The 21,619-nt window shown below is 37.5% G+C and overlaps 1 protein-coding gene across 1 annotated transcript; it reads right to left on the reverse strand.

The window, feature by feature from the left end:
• Positions 1-728: 728 nt before the first annotated feature.
• G2E3 (G2/M-phase specific E3 ubiquitin protein ligase) lies at positions 729-20,315 on the reverse strand. Its single transcript, XM_059819701.1, has 15 exons — positions 20,299-20,315; positions 17,348-17,399; positions 16,240-16,337; positions 14,159-14,260; positions 13,436-13,560; positions 11,568-11,733; positions 10,754-10,860; positions 9,584-9,700; positions 8,094-8,218; positions 7,876-8,008; positions 5,317-5,627; positions 4,459-4,640; positions 4,122-4,294; positions 1,615-1,814; positions 729-997 (listed from the first exon to the last, which is right to left on the reverse strand). Exons 2-15 carry the CDS (start codon positions 17,382-17,384, stop codon positions 765-767), a joined length of 2,109 nt encoding a protein of 702 aa, XP_059675684.1. The 5' UTR covers positions 17,385-17,399; positions 20,299-20,315; the 3' UTR covers positions 729-764.
• Between the last annotated feature and the right edge of the window lie 1,304 nt (positions 20,316-21,619).

The following is a 21,619-nucleotide window of genomic DNA, read 5'->3' on the forward strand; positions in this document are numbered from 1 at the left end:
ATTGTTGCATATTCAAGATTTACTTCTAGTTCTTACTATTTTGGCTACATGTATAACTAAAGACTAATGTATAACAGTAGAATGCAAAAACATGTGCAAATGTCAAAGATTTTGTTTAACAACAGAAACTCAAGTTCAACCAGATTTTGTTCTTGCACCTTATTATTTTGCCTAGGTTTTCTCCAGACCTTAATTATGTTTTAATGCACTAAACACAATGACCTTAAAACGTTTCTTAACTTTCCTAGGTTTGTATGAATCATCAAAACGTAAATGAATCATCAATATAAAAAGTTACTGAAAAAAAATATACACATGGAACAACTGCAGAACTGCATCACAGTTTTACTTGAGACAAAGCTCTACAGCAGTTATCTTCAAGATGTACCTGATTTGACTTTGATAAATAAGTTACTGAAGTATGTAATACTATCAACATACTTACCTGTGGGAAATAGCTAGAATGTTACAGAGTTTGGTAACATTTCATACACGTCTACAGCAAAAGTAGACCTTCAAAGTACTTCTGCAAGAGACTGCTGACTCTTAAAGCCAACTTCAAACAGGAAGATGATTCAACACAAAGTGTATTTTCATTTGAAAATTGTTTTCCATCTTACAAGATTACTACTTTTAGCATATCTTTGGGGGAAAGAGGAGGAAAAGGCTGAGAGCATGCTGTCCAAAAATACAGTAGCAATTTGCAAGCAGACGTTCCTGCAGAAAATTGAAGCTTCCAACATCCACATTAGTAGCAAAAATATTTATTCTCTTTCAACTCTTAGTGTGTTTCTGATGGTGAACTCCATTTTATTTTTAAACTGCTCATATGTCTTTGTTATAGGGAGCTCTAAGCAATTAAGGAGCCTGTTTCCAACAGGATACCTTATATGCAAAAATTTAATAGTAGGTTCAGGATCAAAACCGATGGGCGGTATAGAAAAAGAGCCTGTTACGAAGAGCAGAATATCCTCCAATGTCACTACAGACTCACCACCTGAAAAATAGGATTAGGTTGTATCATTTATTGCCTATTACCCATAAACCATTATCCTGCATGTTAAGTGTTAGAGGGGAAAAAACCCTGAAATCAGGAAACCCCAGATGAGTATGCTGAATGAATATGCAGTTACATGGCCAAATAAGAAAAATTTTAGCAAGAAAAACGCACTTAGGTTAGTTCTGAAAAGTCTTAAGTGAATAGAAAAAAAACTCTTCTGCAAGAAGACACCCCTGTTTTCTATCTTTGAGACACACACTACCAATTAAGTTCACAGCAAAGCTGAAAAGAAGGGATTAAAGAATTTTTCTGTACCACTCAGGTGGTTTGTTTTGTGTTTTGTTTTGTTTTTTTTTTTTAAAAAACACAACCAAAACTTACAGATGTTCTAGTACCAATCTTTCAGATATTTACCTCTCAAGTTTGATTATAATTGGGCAACAGTTTCAGAAATTATAATTAGTAAGAAAGACAGGGAAGGAACAATTAGGAACTGACAGTGACTTCAAAACCTTCATTTATTTACCCCACTGAACTCTAAAAAACAACCTTGTATGTATACCAGTGGCTAAATACCCTGAACAGGGAAGGGGGAAAAGAAAAAAATTACTTACTTTCCACCTCTTGCAAATAACCCATCCAAAAATCAGCACCTTCAACTTCATTTACATCTGATGAGGAATGGATTGTAAAGAGATCGCAAATAGTTTCTGCTGAAAGTCTTTCAGGTTTGTGGCACAATATACTACAGAACACATCCGGATGCATTTGCATTTTCTCTAGCACACCAAGAGTTTTCAAACCTTGCCTAAAACTAGGAGGGGGGTGGGGAAAAGAAGAGGAAGCATGCATCAGAAAGCCGGTAGGTAACTAATTGTGCTCCGCATTTTATAAAGCTGTAAGACTGGACATAAAGTTTCCCCATCTGCAGTCTCCAAGTCTTGTCAATGAGGTGTGCATAGTAGTCCCATTTTATTTTAATCTTGGAAAATGTGTTTAATTTTCATTTTAACAATTTAAGTGTTTCTGTGGAGCTTTTTAGGCAGATGAAAGAAACAGCAGTGATATGCAGAAACTATCTTTATTTCCTGATACTTGAGTGTATGAGCATGGTTTACTTTAAATTATGTAAGAACATACTGAATTTCTTTCTTACAAATATCCCTTTACAAAACACAGTTTAAATTCCTTGTCCCTAGGCAAAATGAGGCATCTTAAAAGACAACCTTCACTTGGCTTCTGCCATCTGCATGTGTTTACATGTTATTATTTCTCCCTGTGGCAAATGCAGATAACAGTATCCTGGGTTGCATTAGGAATTGTGGTGCCAGCAGGTCAAGAGAGGTGATCCTTTCCCTCTGCTCAGCACTGGTAAAGCCACACTTGGAGCGCTGTGTCCAGTTCTGGGTTCCCCAGTACCAGAGAGATACGGACATACTGGAGAGAGCCCAGCAGAGGGCCACTAGGATGATTCAAGGACTGGAGCGTAACTCTATGAGGAAAGGCTGAAATAGCTGGGACTGTTCAGCCTGGAGAAGAGAAGACTCAGGTGGAATCTCAATGTGTAGAAGTATCTGAAGGGAGTATGCAAAGAAATCAGAGCCAGGCTCTTTTCAGCAGTGTGCAGTAACAGGACCAGAGGCAGTAGGCACCAACTGAAACACAGGAGGTACCATCTGAACATCAGGGAACACATTTTTACTGTGAGGGTGACCAAGCACTGGCACAGGTTGCCCAGAGAGGTTGTAGAGTCTCTATCCATGGAGATATTCAAAAGCTGTCTGGACACGGTCCTGGGCAACTACTTCTAGGTTGCCTAGCTTGAGCAGGGGGTGGTACACCAGATAACTTCCAGAAGTCCCTTCCAACCTACACACCAATCTGATGCTGTGATTTAACTAAATTATCTTTTTTAAAAAAACAGCTCTGAAGGTTGAAAAAATGTCACTAGTTACTGTACACTGGATAAAGACATTTCAAGCAACTGGCTTTACAATTTAACCACCATGTTAAATCAGAATTAAAATTTTACTTAAGTTGTTTACTCATCATTTCTTAGATATTGATAGGCTGAATTAGTAAAATTCAGAATAAACATGTTGAAAGTGTACAATCAGTGGTGTAGAACATTAACAGCTAAGTGATTAACTCTTCACTTACTCTCAGTCCTTGATATTGACAAGCAAATTCTTACTCTACTCACTTTTGCACATTTTAAGCCCATGTCCAAAAATACACAAAACCTTTTCGCATAAACAAACTTTTTCCCATAAACAAACAGGCTACTTATTACCTTTTACTTTTTAACTACTTTTAAAATATGATATATATTGGTCAACTATGTCACAGAGGACTTTGACTGAGACACTAATTACTCTCAACTTTGTTAAAAAAATCCTCACATTCAAAATTAGTTTTTATAACTCTTGGAGATTCAGTTGATTCAAATTTGTCAACTATAACAGCATAAATGTGTTAAGTATAAATCCAACTATACTAGTTGCAAAAATTAGCATCCAATGCCTTTTTACTGAACAGATGAAGAATGCAAATTGGAAGTAAGGTCAGAGACCAATCAAGAAATAGTCAACGGCTGCAACTTTCCCAGCTATTTGAAGTCATCACTGCTTCATGGAAACACCAATGCAATGCTTACATTCTATGTAGGCCAACTTACACTTGTGCACATTATCGCCCTCCTAATGGCACACACAAACTGCCTAATTAGAACTCTGGAAAACTCAGGTTCTAAACATATGTTCAACACTTCTGAAATGTAAAGATTCTAAATTCGAGCAATTCTGAATTTAAAATTAACATAAGCTAGAAATTTTGTCATGCTATAGTTTACAACTGTGAATCTGCCCTCTTCATAAGGTTGAAAAAGGAATGTGACCAAGGAGAAGTGGAACGGAGCAGATATGTAGAAAAATAATTCCAGTCTTTCAGTTTAACTAACTAGTTAACAGTTGCTACTTAATCCACTGAAAATTACAGTACATTTCATTGGTTTAAATGGAGAATAAATAAGAACATTTGAAAGTCAGTTTTAGCAACATATTATTTAGTATTTCAGTGAGGAAAAAACCACAGGAATTTTGAAAACTCAAACAAAACAAACCTTTCTAAGGGTGAAATAATTCTCTTGATTACATGATGGATCAATATGTCATCCACCAGCATATTCTTATCACACAAAGCTGTTACAGGTCTTAAACATCCAGCAGCAGCAAGGAATTCATAACAGTCGTGTATTGTAGACTGTAGGCTGGCCAGACTATTTGCATATTTTATCTGTATTGGAAGATAGAAGTTAGGAATTTGTTTACTACATGCATGTATCTGTATATATAAAAATAAGCTTTTTAATTTGCACTAAAGTTATATTCAGTAAGCCTTTCTTTATCTCCAAATATAGTCTTGAACAAGAATTTGCCAATAAGTTTAGTTTTATTTACCATTTTTATTGTTTGTGCTACATCAACATCAGCAACATCTTCCAAAGCTGGCTTCACATTCTCTGGACCATAGACAAGACAATTGTACAGTGTTTTGGAAAAGAAACCAGGAGATGGGCCACCGTGAACCAGAGAAACTGCAATCATTTTACCAGCTTCAAAATAAAGATTCTCTTTTACAGCTGCAAATGAAAACAATATATATATATTTACTATATATGCATAAAAATAATTTGTGATCCTCAATTTTTAATAGAAAATGTCATAATGCAATTCCTTCTTTCTTTAGGAGATGCAACAAATGAGGTTTACCATCTCCTGCTGGTTGAAACAATAAGACCGGTATTTTGTATACAGGAGTACCACATTCTGTTACTCCAACTCTTGAGCCACTATCAAGGTTTGGGAGGAGATGTGACTTCCTCTTCCACGTTATACCAAATGCACACTTAATTCTGAAGCATAAGAACTCAAAGAAGCTAACTTTGGGTCTTTAGGGAGCATGCTATCAGAGATAATGTTCTAGAAATGTGAGGAAAGGAAAACAAGTAACAGAAAGCGAGTCAGGAAGAAAGAAATTCACTTGTAGAGAACAAATACATTAATTAAAAAGTTCCAAGTCTAATTATATGCTGTATTTTTTCTCGGTTGTCATCAACTTTTCCAACTAAACCTAATTTTTCTTGTTATTACAATCCACACCCCACCCCCCTTTAGAATTGAAAAGCAGAAAAAATTAAAGAAAATTTCTATCCGTCAGGACTATAATTGTGAACTGACAATCATACTGGCTGAAGATTTAAAAACCTTTCAAGTTACATAGTTCTTAATGTATTTTTGAACAGAGTATTTAATTACCTTGAAAATCAAGGGACAAGTTCTTTGCAGAAGAGCCCTCAAACAATGATGAATTCTGAAGGTGAAGCATTAATAATTGGAAGAAACGGTGTTTTGATGCAGCGGAAGTATCTGTCTTTGATCTATTTTTGCAGTTTGTGAACTTTATTTCAATGGTGTTTGTAGGACTGAAGTTGCGCTGCCTAAATCCTTTTAAAGCACTATTCCAGATATTTTCTGTATTGATGTTAAGCCTTGTAGTTTTTGTATTAACTTGTAGCTTTAACTCCTTCAGTATATCAGAAACTTCCCTTCTTTGCTCTCTTAAATGCCTACAAGAAAATTGCATGTATTTTCAGATGAAATCTATGATTCATAATTAGCAACAGTTATACAGGAGACATCGTAAAACCTATTAAGAAAAACACCTCTTTAAACACTTTGGTACATTTAGGTATTGCCTAAATTGTATCACTAAAATATTTGGTGTATATTCTTCAAATTTTAACTTTGTAGTGGCAAATTTTAAAGTATCTCTAAGAACTAGGAAAAAGGAGGTAGAAATAATTACTTTGCTATAAAATGAATAGTTATTTTCTTAATTCAATTACACCATAGTGCCAAACAATTCTCACACTGTCATTCTACATTTGAACAATGTGAAACAAGTGAGAAAACAAAGAGCTTACCATGCTTGTGTTAGAGATGTTTTGCAACCAAATTAGAATACACTGTCAACTATTCACTAATATTTAATCTTTGACACTATAATAAAAAATACATTTGAAGAGGGAGAAATGTTACAGTTCTCATTTAAAAAAAGACACTACTCTAAATAAGACCCCTTCTTTGTTTTCTAACATGCAACCAAAACTATTTCAAATACCCTACCTACCTACAAGTAACTATTCCCTCAGAGTTTTTAACACATATTACAGGTAGAATTCATAAATTAAGTACTCGCAACAAGACAAATAATTTTATATCCTTAAACTGAATATTCTATATTAAAACATGGTATTTTACCACTGATTTTAGCATAGTCATGAGCTATTCTTATGGTACAAATGCAAAACCATCAAAAATTCAGAACATGTCTAATTTGAAGGAAGTAATTAGGATTCTTTTTATTCCCCCTTTTCTAAAGAATGGCTAGCCATGATTTGATAAGGACAAATATGCGTTTCTGGGTTTTGATCCCCTCACTACCTAAGCTAAAAATTTTCAATACGTATCATTCTTTTCTCTTCACCTGCCCTCTAGCATTTAGAAACAGCAGAAACCTTTATCAAGTTACGACTTCAGCTCTTCAGCATACTCATTCCATTTTTCCAGTGACTATATATACACACACAAATATATATAGCCACTATATAGTCACTTCTCCCAAGTGAAGAGTGACAGGACAAGAGGAAATGGCCGCAAGTTACACCAGGGGAGGTTCAGGCTGGATATTAGGAAAAATTTCTTTACTGAGAGAGTGGTGACACACTGGAATAAACTGCCCAGGGAAGTGGTGGAGTCACCCTCCCTGGAGGTGTTCAAGGAACGTGTGGACGAGGCATTGTGGGACATGGTTTAATGGGCATGGTGGTGTTTTTTGGTTGATGGTTGGACTTGATGATCTTACAGGTCTTTTCCAACCTTAGTGATTCTGTGATTTTATATATATATATACACACACACCATGTTCTGCAGGAAATATGGTATAAAGCCATGTGCTAGATTACTCTTCGATGTAAGAAAAATAGAAGAAAATACTTTTTCCTCAGGGACCAGTTTCTGTTTGACATCAGTGGAGATAAGGACATCGCCACTCTGTTCGATGCTGGAAGGTCTAGGTGTGAGCAGGGTGACAAGTTGTTCTGGCACATTATCTTTGGTGATCTATAAGCCAAAACAGTATTTTAAGAAGAGATACAGTTGAAGAATACATAAACACTTCTTATTTGAAGGTAGCAATATAATTCCCCCCTATTTCAGTACTGAATCTTATTTATATGTTGATTTACATGAAGTCCATCAGTGCCTCAACTACAATTGTAAAAATAGTAATTCAGTATCTTATGTGGTGGTTTTAGGATCCGTTTTTAGTTGCATCCCATACATGAGATGGAAGTCCTGACTGATAGAATAGGTTAAATCTAAAAATATTAGTTTCTACAGACTTGAAAAGTTTTTATTACAGCAGAGGAAAACATTATTTATATAAACATCTCTGCAAGCTAGATTTCTAGCACACTATTAACATAGAAAAAATACTGACAAGCAACCTTAGCTTTCAGTTTTGCCATTTGTACATTTGAAGTTACCTCTAAATTGTTAAGATTCCTTTTACAAGGATCTAATTTTATCAAACTAAAAGCTGGTTTACATGCCACCAAATGCAAATAACTATAGCAAATTTACAGAGTTCACGGCTTACTCAGGAAACTTCAATTGCTAAACTTTACTCTGATTTTATTCAATTTGCAATTTAGTGTAAGAAGTTTCTCCTACAGAGTAAGACATCACCTCTTCATGTTTAAATACTATTTTATGTTATAATCAGTTTCTGCTTGAAAACAGAAAATTACACACTGGAGAAGAAAATTGCGTTGAGATCCAGGTGACTGCCGAGGGCACTTTGGAGATGGCTCTTCCAGCAAACAAGTTGTCCCATCTGTCTTTTCAGAGGTAGCCAAAGAACGCTTTTTCTGTTTGCTATATTTCCCTGTATGAGTAAATTATATTAATGTAGTGAATTTGCTAGCTGTAAAATACATTTTAAGAAGTCACTGTTACATCCATAACTTTACCTGATTTTGCAAATATACTTCTGCATTCCATGCACTCCCAGTTTTGCTCCCATGACGTCATAGATGAACAGGCCAAATGAGTTCCACGGGAACCACAACACTGACAACGCTTTATTTCCCATTTACTAAAATTAAAAACTTACGTATTTAGAATTAGACAGAAGAATGACGCTAGTTAAAACAAAGAATATTCAACAGTAAGTGACAGTAATCCAGACACCAAACTAACAAAGCATAATTTTATCAGTCTGGTAGGACTGTATATAATCAAGGGGAACTTTCTTCAGACAAGATATACTCACAATTCCTAGCTGCAACAAGAAAAAAAAAAAAGGTTATCCATGTTCCAGCAGCTTATATTAAAAGAGGCTATGAGTTAGTGCGCTCCCCTGCCTTGAAGTCAATAGCTTGCAGCCAATACTTTCTCATATTGCTAGCCAGCAACATCCTCTGTATTTTATGGGTATCCACTATTCAGCTTTTCCAAATGGTACATTTTTAAAGGAGCATATCTGATTATTCTTACACATTCTGAATATAAATACTATCATTAATGAAGAGTCTTAAGTATCTATTAGGTTTTTGCCTAGATTTCTTCAATTTTGCTTAAACATACAATGGAACAATGTGACTGATATTAGTTAAAATATTGGAAGCCTAAGATACAACTCTTAAAAGCAAATTAAATCCTGAGGTGCACACATACCATGAATGAACCAACACTTGGTCAAATCTGCACAAAGCAAAGTTAATGTCTATAGGGAGTAAGCTACCACAGTACTACAGAAACAAGTCTTCAAAGTAGAGGCTCTGACAGCTTTGAGTATACTCATGCCAATATGTTTCAGAAGCATACAAATAAAACCAAGAAAGAATGCAGAAAATGAACTTGTTAATCAAAAATTAAGCAAGTGGTAGAGCAGAATAAAGCCTTCTACATGATTACTCAAACCTCTCATTAAGCTATCAGCAATATTCTAGAAGCCATTTGCATGCAGAGGGATAGATTGCTGGTAGATTGATTTTACACAGCTAGTTAATTTTCAGCTAAGTCTAGTACTTTAATGAATTTCTTGTAAAGGTAGTAAGTATTCTAACAATCATTAAATTGTTGAATTAAGCTTTGAATGAAAGATACACAACATGAATTTAAGCACGTTATTCTAAATGTTATGTGGATGTGGAAATTCTACTTCAGCTCTATATCAAATGAGAACAAGGACAAGATAACTGATAATAGTTTGGTTTCGTTTTCTTGGCTTTTATAATCTGATTAAATGAGAGAAAATTAGTATTGAAATATTATGATAATAGGGAGTAAAACAAACATTTTATCTGGACACAGTGTCTTGGCTTGACATTAAAAGCTGATGCTGAAAAATATTAAAGCATTTAAATAAATTAAAAAAAAAACCCAAACAAAAAAAACCCCCAAAAACCCCAAAGAACTATTCCATCCTACATTATACCTTCCTGCAAAAGCGTCATACCTATCAGGTTCATTATAGTCTCTTCCTTTCTTGCAGAGACATCTTTTAATGTCACAGTGTTGATAACATTGCAGTAGGTCTTGATATGCATTCTCTTCAAGTTCCCAAGATGCATCCCTATAAATAAGGCAGAAGATCTGTTATTACAACAGTATTTCCAATTGTTTAAATGGGTTACTCTGTTTTTGGAAAAGATGTGTGTAATAACCACATGAAGATATTTCAATCATGTAATATTCAAGGCAACAGCTAGACAACTGAGAGGGGGAAGAAAAGTCTAGGAACAAAATTCATACTATAAAATACGCAGACTTTTTCTTGCGTACAGTTACTTTGATTAAAGTATTTATTATTTTTCACATGACCTCAGTGCATGTTTGCTCTGTTTCTTATTATTGCGCTTTCTCTCTCACAGCAGACATGGATACTTATTTTAACAGTCTACTCAAGTTACTACTGAAAATGGTCTCATGAAAAGTAACTCAGAATTTGCCAGGCCACTACAGCAAAGTTCATCAAGTATTTCGACTCTTCTTCCTCTCTAAAATCTTGAGCTTCTTTCTCCAGAGGGAATTAATGGCTGAAGAGCCTAATAGTTATTAAAGAATAATACTTCTAACAAAGAAACATCATTCTGATCACTTTCTGTCTTATTTTGAGCCTCATCAAATGGTGGAAACTTATGTGAAAAACAGCTCAGAATTTTAGAAGCAGTTGTTATAACATATCCGTAGCAATCCCGTGGGAGAAGATGGAAGCTGTATGGCTGAGTAATCAGTCAATTATAATACTGTCTGGACAGAAATTCAGAAAATTTAAAATTAAAAACTGGACACAGAAAATATATTTCTCAGCAATGTCTATGTTAATGCAAAATTACTGGATTTATGAAGTGTTTTGATCTTTTAAATAGGTCCCTGGCTGAATCATGGCATTAAAAATGACTTTTCAGAGCTTCCTGCTTTATGTTTGAGATGACTAATTTGGCCTTTGACAGTTTTTATGCATAACTAAAAGGAAACAGGCTACTCCTTACCAAACAATTCTACCATTGAAGGTAGAACTGAGGTTTCACATATTAATAGATGCAGTTCTATAGAACAAATAAAAAATGGTTTTAACACTCCATCAAAGTTTTATAGAAAAGCAATTATTTACAAAATTACTTACTTTTCTGGAATGTGTATGCCCATTCTCAACATTTCTTTCTGAAATTTGTCCTTGTTATTACATACTGTGCACCTAAAGAAAAATATCCCAGCACTCAAAGCTTGATACTGTGTCAAGAAAAAGAAAACACAACAAAAAACCAAACCAATTATTGAATTACTATCATCCCAAGGATGCCAATAAATAATGCCTTAATATCTATAACCATTACATTCATGGATAATGTCCTGACATGGATGTTAAAGTTGACATCAATCATGATGTCACTTGACATTAGAGCAAATGGCAAGCATTTTCTCTTCCTTTAAAGGACAAGTGCTCACATGCTAGACTCAGGGTCATAACAAAAGCACAATCTTTTTCAGTCAACCTCTCCAGATGTAGAACAAGTTTACAAAAAGAACCTTATAACTTTTTCCAGCTCTGGACTTAGGCAAAGAGAACTGATGATGGATAAATGACATTTTTAGCATTTAGATTCTGCACATAGTAACTCGTGGTAAGGCAACTACCTAGGTTAGACTTCAGTTCCTGAAAATAATTAAAGGCATGAAGTGTATCATGCATGCAGAAACATGGCGGGGGGGTGTCGCGTGCAAATTAATAGTGTAAAAAAAATCCTTCTTGTAAGACTAGTCTCCAAACCACAGTTTTAGCACTGTCCATCAAACCTACTATATTTCCATACCTACTGCCTACATTAACCCTAAGCAATTTTACACAATTTTAAGCAACTGTTCCATTATTTTTAAAACATAACAGAAATGTGATCTCTGTGGATGCAAAGAGAAAAGAAAGGGAGAGCCTGTGTTACCTGCAAGCATTCGCGATGAAACCAAGCGTTTTTACAGCAAGGACTTTTCAATACAGTGTACATTGGAAGCTGTTCAACCAAATCCAGGCATATTGTACACTGTGAAGTTCCTCTACATTCTTTATCTGGAAACTTTTGGACTGGTTTATGTTCCCAACAGTAAGATCTAAAAATAATAATTTAAGATTCCCTTATCAAAACAACATTTTAAGAACCTTCCTCATAAAATTTGAAGACAGCAAAATTAATTCCCTATTACATCTTTTTTTCATGAACAAATGCTGTGCAACAAGCTAAAAAGGCAGACACATACTGGTTTTGGCTAGGATAGAGTTAGTTTTCTTCACAGTAGCTTGTATGGTGCTGTGTTTTGGACTTGTGACGAAAACAGTGTTGATAACACAAAGATGTTTTAGTTACTGCTGAGCAGTGCTTATACAGCACCAAGGCCTTTTCTGTTTCTCACACTGCCCCACCAGCGAGTAGGCTGGGGGTGCACAAGAAGCAGGGCGGGGACACAGCCAGGACAATAATAAAACTGGCGGAAAAAGAAGGAGGAAGGGGAGATGTTCAGAGTTATGGCATTTGTCTTCCCAAGTAACTGTTACACATGATAAAGCCCTGCTTTCCTGGAAATAGCTGAACATCTGCCTGCTGAGGGGAAGAAGTAAATGAATTCCTTATTTTTCTTTGCTTGCACGTGCAGCTGCTGCTATACCTATTAAACTGTCTTTATTTGAACCCATGAGTTTTCTCATTGTTACCCTTCTGATTCTCTCCCCATCCCCCTGGTAGCAGTGAGCAAGGGGCTGTGTGGTGCTTTGCTGCCTATCAGGGTTAAACCACAACACACACATAAACAAATTATGTATCTAACAGAGCAAGTCAATAGAACAATAGTAAGGAAGAAGCATGCTGTCAACTGATGCTCTGTAAATTACAGAGATCGTATACCCCCTTTCTCTCAAAACTTCTTTTGGTCAAAATAATGCATTTCCTGTCCTCAGAACCTTAAGTTCTTCCTGTATTTCAATGTTACTATGACATTAAAGGAGCAATTTTGAGTTTGCATATTGATTCTGCAGAGTCCAGGTAGCGTGCTAAATTTTGTAAATTTAGCACATTTTCAAAGAAATCTAGAGCTGCATTTCTTGGCTGTCTTTAAGAAACCTTTCTGAAAATGCATTATTTTTACATGTGCTTCACTTAATATGCGTCACTTATTTAAGAAGTTAAAGCGCCTGCCAGACTTCAACCCAGCCACCCTGCAAACTCAGCTTAGAGTAGGCAGAATAAAGCTGTTGTCAAAGGCACTCAAAGAGTATTTTGACTACAGCCGAGATGCTGGATAGATGATAGTAAAAGAAAATAAAACATTTTTTAGACATTTTGTATTAAACCCATTTCTCCTGCAGTCCATCTCTAATAAGCACATCTGGAAGTCTTGTGCTTTGAAACATGACGGAATGGCATACAGCGTGTTTTGACTGGTGAGAGAGTTAGGTAGCCAAACCATTGCCATTTCAAAAAAGGCACAGGAGGTAGACAAACAAAAAACCAAAACCAACCATTCTGCAGTTTATTTCAGAATTTAGGATTTAATGCTCAATATTATAAACAATTTAACTACTTGTAGAAGCATTAAATTATACCTTTAAAAGTGTTAAGAATTTAGTTTATAGGTACTAGGTATGTAAAATAACTGCTTGACCTTCATATTTTCCACAAATCAGATATTTTTTCTTAGATAACCCAGACGTCATTTAAAATTAACAGCCTATCCAATGACAACCCATGAAAAACCAAATCATGTCCTGTATAAATATAATGAATTGTAAATGAAAAAGCAACAAAACCCCAGAACTTACCTGAAGTCTTCCATGAACTGGAAAATACATTCCTTTTGTATGCCACAAGGAAAATGGTAACTTCGTTTGCATTTGGGAGCTACACATCCAATTGAAGCACCTTTTTTCTTACAGATATTACATTTCTAGGAATAATTTGTTTTAGAGATAACAGAATATTAACATCTAAAGTCCAAGTAAAATTACAGGAATTAAACCAATAGAAAAATTATGAAATATGTAAGAAAGAATATTGGCCAATAGATTGTAACTGTGACAAGACTATTGTGTTTTAGCTCTATTTCAAAGAGTAAAGATGTATAGTTATTCCACAGACTTTGATTATGTATTGTTTTATATGCATGTTGACTTGTGACATGTAAGTCAAAATACAAGTTATTTTACCAGTACCTATAGTTTAGTCGCATCTAGAAAATTATATGTCAGCTTGAGGCTCAGCATAGTGTCATGAGGTATTATGCATGTGTAATTTGCTCTTATTCATTTATCTGCAACATACCCAAGAAATAAAAATATTAGCAAACTTCTGCAGTTTTTATTGTCCCTTGTGGCTTCCACAAACCCAACATACTTGTTACTTAAATCTAAAATTCAGATGCTTGAATGGGCTCAGCACACTGTCCGTTGGAGAAAGAAAAGAAAACAAAACAAATCCCACAGGTCATACTAAGTGCACTTAAAATTTACTTTTTTTTCCTTGTAAATACCAGACTTCATTCTTACCAGTTTTGCAGCTCTATTTACTTCTTTTCTAATATCCGTGATTAAGAATCCATCCACACCTTCATCTTCTTCCCCTCTCTGCCAAATGCCACTTGACATCAACTATGAAAACAAATGAAGTATTTTAAAACATTCACCTACCTAAAGATTTAAAATTACCTACACTACATTTGTCAAGTAAGAGAAGTTTAGCCTAACAAAGCTTGTGTGCAAACATTTTAATGATTAACAAACTGATCCAAAACATCTATGTATTTTTCTGATATGACACAATAGGAAATAGTAACCAGTAACATGAAAATAAATATTTCATAACATCAAAGTCTTATGTAATACTGTAGAGCCCAAGATGGTGTATTTTACCTTCCTTTTTGAAGCATATGGACTATTCAGATAATTGTCAAACAATTACTTTCAGCATATAAATCTTCGGAGGAAGTAAAATTAAATTAGTTCAGTTAATGTGAATGACAACTGTGCTGTGTAGATAATGAAGCACAGTAGGAAGTATCTGTACTGAAGTGCAACCTAAGAGGAAAAGTAATTCACTTTAGAGTATAATTAAATAAAAACAGAATCAAGTAACTAGGCAAGTCAGAAGAGCCTGATAATTTTATATTAAAGTTATTTAGTAAGGCAGTTACATCACAAACTTCAGATAATGAAATAATTTCACAACTTGATGCCTCCTATATTCTTTAAAATCTCATTTCATAGTTCTCATTTTTTAATTTCAACACAGCACCATTTTCTAACTACAGAGTTTTATCAGTATTTTGGTCGAATAAATGTAAAATTTTATACCAAAACCAATTAAGAATATATTTTTTTCCAAATGTGAGACATTTGGCAAAGAAAAATGAAACTGCACCACTAACTGGCCTCTTTCTAGAAGAACTCTTTTCTTATATAATAGTCGCTATATTTAAGTAAAATCAGGGGGGGTTGTTTGTTTTTAAAAAGAAGCAGGGGCCAAAACCTAAAAGATGACTGCAGGAAGCTCATCACAATAAAATATCTTATAAATCTTAAGGCTCAGTGTTGCAAGCGTGCCCTTTCCTAGCTGTTCTCCTCCATCAGGAAAGGACTTTTTCCTATCATTTCATATGGCCTTATTATGTATGAGACAAAATTATCACAAACAGACCTAAATTTCCTTCCAGCTGCTTAAAATTTTTAAGAAAAAAAAAAATCTGTCTTTATGTATGTTCAGAAAACCTCCACTCTACCTGGTCTTTAAAGGAGTCAATATCCAACCGATTAAGCCATCTCCAATCAACACAATCTTTAAAGAACTGGTTGAGCAAACAAACAAAATCCCCAAATTGTTCCTGATATTCTTGAGACTGTTTTATTAAACTTGGGAAAAAATGTCAAACTGTATTTATTAACAAACAAAAAAACCCTAATTTTTTTTATGTAGTCATATAATTTTAAAAACCTGCAAAAATTTAAGAGTTTGAAAGGTAGTTTAAATATAACTTTAAGAATATGAATCTTAGAAAATGTCAAGTGTGATAACTAAATAGTGATACTGTAGCTGTATATGATCAGTAGGATACATATTACTAAACTGAAAAGTAGGACTATTTCTTAAGTGTTACAATGCCCTATGTAATGTCAGGGAATAACTCACAGCCAAACAAGAACTAATGAGAAATGAGAAAAAAGAGACAACTTTTCTCTACTTTCTCCACAAGAGGTGGAATTTTCACATTCCAAATTTTGAAACTACACTTCTTTTATAGAAGCAAATATGTAAGTGCAATCTGTTCCCTTTCTCTTAACATGTACCTTCATTGATGTGAGAGGTTGGGAGAATTAACTAATTCATTTAAATGGATCATGAACAGAATTTAGCTTTGACTAAAGTCTTGTTGGGATTTATTTATTTCATCTGCTGCACCTGACAAGTACAAGCCTTCAAGACTGCAAGTTAAAGCTGACAGTTCAAGCTTTACAACAACAAAACAGTTACAACAACTGTTTGCACAGGTTATTACCATTTAACACCTGTTGCATTTACTTTCTTTTTTTTCAGTTAAAACAGACAAGCTCCAAGATCAATACTACGTACTTACCAAACAGTAATAATGAACAGTGAGATTGTATTCCACATAGGTCCTTTTTTCTCCATACTTTTCAGGACAGTCATCTGTCCGTCCACAGAGAACACAGACTAAAATACAGAATCATGTTTATAATCCCAGTGAATGTACTGGAATTACTAGGGATCAGATGTAGAGCAGTAACTTTCATCTCTTTTAATCACATGCATCTTGAAGTACATTACTGGATAAAGGACAGTAGATACCTCTCTCTCCTTAATGTTGAATTCCATAGTAAATACATAAGAGGGTACTATTTGTTCCTTCTCTAGTTCCTAAAAAGAAAATACTTCACCAGTTCCACCTGCCTGCTGATTCAGGAGGGCTATCACCCAAGCTAAATTCACAAGCCAATTGTGCTCCCAACTGAAATCTTCTTCCCAAAACACCCAAAGATAACTATCAAATGGCCAACAACGTCCAGATGCATGTGAAATGTCATCTAATTGTTTTTAGTATTGTACATAAAGACATCACCATATTAGAATCCACGAAGCAACTTAACTCTTTCTTTGTATACCCAAGTGATAACCTTTGTGAAAAGCATATGAATGGTATCCTGACTGTATCAAGTCATATCCTACCAGTGCTTTTTAAAACATATGCTAGTTTCAAAGCATTCAAGTATTTGAGACAACACTGGACTCAACTAAAACCTTGAGGATTTTCCCATTTCTGCAATTCCTAGCCCACTAACATACTTCCACAGACATTTAATATCTTCCCTTTAATTCTCAATAGATATATAAGACACATTTTCAATATTCGAAAATCAAGAACAGTCATAGTAGTGACGAAAATAGTGGTACTGCTTCAGCCTAAGAAAGTCTTGAATGATACATCTCAAACACAGCTGTGTGCGATTTGGCAGCTGAATTCCCAAGCTTATTTTCTTAAAACATCTGCAGAAAAGACTATGTTTACAAGTTATTTCTTTTTTCTTCCTCGAGACAAGTGGTTCCAACATAATTTGATTACTGAAAATCCACCTGTTCTTTGAGCCTAAATAAAGCAAGTTATAATTGGTATTATATATGCAGATTAAAGATTTCTGTAACTGCTTAATAAAAACCTTACTTACGTGGACTTTGAAGGTCAAAATTATTGGTTTTACTCATCCCGAGTTCTTCTGTCTGTCATGAAAAAGAAATTAGGTATTAAATACATCTAGTGCATTAACAATGACCATTATATACTGCTTTTATATTTTGTTTTAAATTGAAAAAACCCCAAACTCAGTAAAGTAAAAACAGGATCAAGTACAAAAGAATATTATAATTCAACTTATTGTAAGAGATAGGGGTTCAGAAAGCAGGATGCAAATGTTCAGAAAAAATATTCCCAGACCAATGAAACAGGTAGCAATTTTTAACTATTTCCCCAAACTATCAAGCAAGATACTTTATTTTTGAAAGAGAAAATTAAAAAGTCCAATGCAACAGCTAGTTATGTATAGACTTAAGAGCTGTAGTTATTTTAAACGTCAAAAATAATGATCCAATGACAACCAAGGAAGTGGCAGTGACTCCTGCTCGGATAAAGATTGTATTAACATGAGGAACTTGGAAGAAAAAATTAACTGGGTAGGATAGTGATGTAACTATGAAGATAGTCTCCATTGTTTGGAGAAAATGCAGGATCCTGGCCCAGTCAAAGAAATCCTAATCTTAAGACAAAAAAAAAAGTGAGGAATCCAAAACAGGGATATGCATACAAGGGAATTTACATAATTTAGCACTATGTATTTTACATTCTAAATAAATTACTGTCCACTTCAGAAACATTGACCTAACCCACATTTCTTTCAAACATCACATGACCCTAGAAATTAGATTCCCAAGATACATTAACATTGATATACCAGGAGCTGACCTTAACTGTGTGCCACACCATGCATCCTAGCCCACCTTGGGCGGGGGGGTGGCAGAAAATACATGTTTCTTCACCACAGCACGAAGATGATTATTCTTTCTCTAGTGCAAAGTAGAACCCTTTTAGGAATATATCTGTAGATCTTTGACTTGCCTTCTCTTAGGAAGCTGAAGAAAGCATTACATTAAGTTTTGCAAGACAAGAATCACGGGTGATTGTCTGCAGATCCATGCTTGACCTCACAGCTAGGCGGACAACTTCCTTCACACACGCTGAAGTGAGCAGGGAGGCAGCCACTAATAAATCCAACGTCCAAACCAGAAGCCTGATGTACTCCGAGCTATCGGAGTTTTGATATTTATAGTTTAGATGACTGCCAGGTACAGGCTTCAGGAACAAAACTCAGGCTAATCCACACTATTGCAAATAAAGTACTGGAGCCATTTTACTGGAGTTTTAGGAAAGGAGTTGTATTGAGAAAGAACAAAAAGGGAGGCAGAAGTCTCAGGCATAAGGCAACTGCTCTACACCATTGCACTTTGTTAGAGAACCGGAGTAGTTGTACACAAAAGACCTTTGCCAGAACACGGTCTAAAAGGAAAACAAATAAAAAATAAACAATGCCACAACCAGATTAGGTCAAGAGGCTCTTAAGAACACACACTGCACCAACAGTCAGATGGAATAATTGGTTCCAGTTTTCCTAGAAACACACTTCCCTCTTCCTAAATTACAAAAAATAAATATACTTAATCGGGTACAGAGGGAGCAAAAGGCACTCACGCAGCTCACACACATTCCCTTCTCTTCGGGATTTCCCAAAAATGGTCACTGTAAGTTTCACAGTCCTGAATCCACTACGGGAATACAACAAAGAAACAATGTATATATAACCACACAAGACCAGATTTTCATCTCAAGTGTGTTGTAAAAAGTCCTGCCAGGTGGAGAAAGCACATATGTGGCTGGAAACAGGAAAAGCACCTTCCTACCTTTCCCTGGCTCCAGCAAAATAGAAAAAAAAATCGCTACCCTCGCCCCCCCAAATTCCTTCTCCTTTTCTCAAACTCTTTCAGGTAAATGAACCCGGAGTTCAAATTTGCAAGTTAAAAGATATGTATGGAGCCTCAATGGCTGCTCTCGCATAAGTCCTACGGGGCTTTCTACAGGAACAAAGCAATTCCGTACCAGTCTATTTGCAAGACAGGATATCACCCAGTGTTTATAAAAACCGAAGTGTAAATAAAATGTCTAAGTAGGCTAAATAAATCCTCAGAGTGGATATTTAGGTTTTGTTAAGTTCTGTAGCTCTTTACTGCTCCAGAACATACAGTGTTTTCAAGAGTTTTTAAAATAAGGGATGGGAAAAGAAAAAACAAAACACAACCCCAAGAGGCAAGGTTTCAAGTACACGTTTCCTCCAGCATACGAACAAAGGAACTCTCCCTGATCCCACTCGTTCATGCTGTCTGTTCTGAATTTACATATGACAGTGTCTCCAGTTCATCTCGCGACTTATAACACGACGCCGTGTCCTGAAAGAAACCCATCCCTCAGCAAACACCACCCGGGCGGGAGCAGGAGAACTCCCGCCACGTTTCGAGGAACGCCAACTGATTAAGATTCAGGTGGCCACTTACTGTCCGAGCCTCACACGGGTTCAACCACGAAACCCGACCGGCGTCTGTTTAAAAGGCACAACGGCCATGACAGTTTCTGTGAGAAGAGCCACCCAGCGACCCCCCGTCCCGCCTCTTCTCCCGCGGCCGCACTGGGCGAGTCTCCCTGGGACGCTGCTCGCCTCCCGCTAGTTTTCCTCACAGAAGCGTGATGGGAAGAGAGGGAAGATTTCCTCTTAGATTAGTTATTCAGCTATCTCCTGCCCCTAGACCAGCGGCGGGAGCCAGGCACCGCTTGCTCCCCAAAGCACGGGCTGGGAAGCTGTTGCACGTCGCTCCCCTGCTCGGCTCCCCTCACAGAGAAACAGGGGTCTGCGGCTCCCCTGCCGCGGCAGTTTAAACCGCCCCTTCGGAGGCCCAACGCCCTGCCCGCTCTCCTCGCCTTCTGTAAGGCGGCACTCGCCTCCTTACCCCAGGCTCAGCCAACCCCGAGGCTAGAGGCAGCAGGGCAAAGCCTCAGCCCACTTAAGGCGTTACTCACCCCGAAGGCAGCCCCGCCAACAACGCTCTCCGGCGGCCGTCCCGACGTCGAGCCGCCCGCGCTAACTGACAGAGAATTCAAACCCCAACATCCGCCGCCGTTCCGGAAGCGGGGAGCCGGCCCGCCGCTCCGCCCACCACCGCGCCCGCCATCCGTTGCATCGGCGCTCGGCCACCTTCGCCGGGCACGCCGGCTCGGGGGGGAAGAGGTGCCATCCTCGAGATCAGTCCTTGACTGGAGGGGCCGGCGGCCGCGGCGGACCCCGCCGCTCCGGCCCGAGGGCGGCGCTGTGTCGCCGGGCTCAGCGGGGGGAGCTGTGAGGGGCCGGGGGCCCGCGGCAGTGGTCGGGCCCGCGGCAGTGGTCGGGCCCGCCGCCCCGCACCTGCTGGGAGCAGCGCTCCCGCTGTCGGTGTTTTACGGGACAGCCTGGCTTCTGGGGACGGCGGGGAGAGGGGCGCCGCCGCGCAGAAGCAAAGCCCTACAAGCGGCCGTGGCCGGGGGTGACGTGTCGGCAGCCTGGCCTGTCTGCATCAGTAACCTCTGTCCTGACAAGGCGCAGGGTCGCCACAAACTGTTTGCTCTCAGGCCTTGCTATCTCCGTAATACCAGGCAGTCTCTTCCAGAAAGCCTCTTTTGGAGTACTTACCTAAGGGAACAAGAAGTTTTTTTCTGAGAAATCCATTTTCTTGTTTGTTTTTAAATTACTATCTTTTGCAGATTGTTCTATCCCACTGTAAGGCTGCAGTGCTGACCTGTTTTTCCCATAGCTGATGGGAAACCCACTTGGACACAATGACACTTTCACAGATTTCACAGAATGACGGGGTTGGAAGGGACCTCTGGAGAACTTGCTACAGTAGAATGAAGTTTCTCAACTAAAGCTCTGTATTTGATGTTTACACTGGTATTTTGCCATCTGAATGCTGCTGTAATGGTGTTCTGCATCAAAGCGAAGCTCAGTCCAGTGTTTTGGGACGTAGGCAAGCTCTCCTTCCCTGTCCACGACAGCTGGGCTACTGCAGTCCCTTGGCCTGTGTGAATAAGCTGGTGTGAATTCTGAGGAGGTGTCCCCAGTACAACACCCACCCGCACAGCAGACAGTGTTGGTAGCAGATCTCCCACTTCATACCCCCCTACCCAGGTGGGTCTTTCCAGCACCTGGTCCAGACCTCTATTCCCCCTGGTAACTTGACTGTCAAACCTGGAGTCTCTGCAGTACCTGACAGCCAGTCCCAAGCTCTCTCCAGTAGCTAGGTGCCAGACCTCCTACCCTGTTTGCTAGCTGCCCTGGCTTGAAGTTTGCTAGCAGCACACCCAGACA

The sequence above is a fragment of the Gavia stellata genome, chromosome 7 (assembly GCF_030936135.1).
Source record: "Gavia stellata isolate bGavSte3 chromosome 7, bGavSte3.hap2, whole genome shotgun sequence".
Taxonomy (NCBI): domain Eukaryota; kingdom Metazoa; phylum Chordata; class Aves; order Gaviiformes; family Gaviidae; genus Gavia; species Gavia stellata.

What these genes read in the sequence shown, in the direction of transcription:
- G2E3 (XM_059819701.1), bottom strand. Translation starts at nt 17,384, where the DNA reads ATGAGTAAAACCAATAATTTTGACCTTCAAAGTCCAC. An exon ending in CTGTTCATTATTACTGTTTG is followed by an intron (nt 14,261 to 16,239) that starts GTAAGTACGTAG and finishes TTGTTTTCATAG; the next exon opens with TTGATGTCAAGTGGCATTTG. An exon ending in TTATTTGCAAGAGGTGGAAA is followed by an intron (nt 998 to 1,614) that starts GTAAGTAATTTT and finishes CCTATTTTTCAG; the next exon opens with GTGGTGAGTCTGTAGTGACA.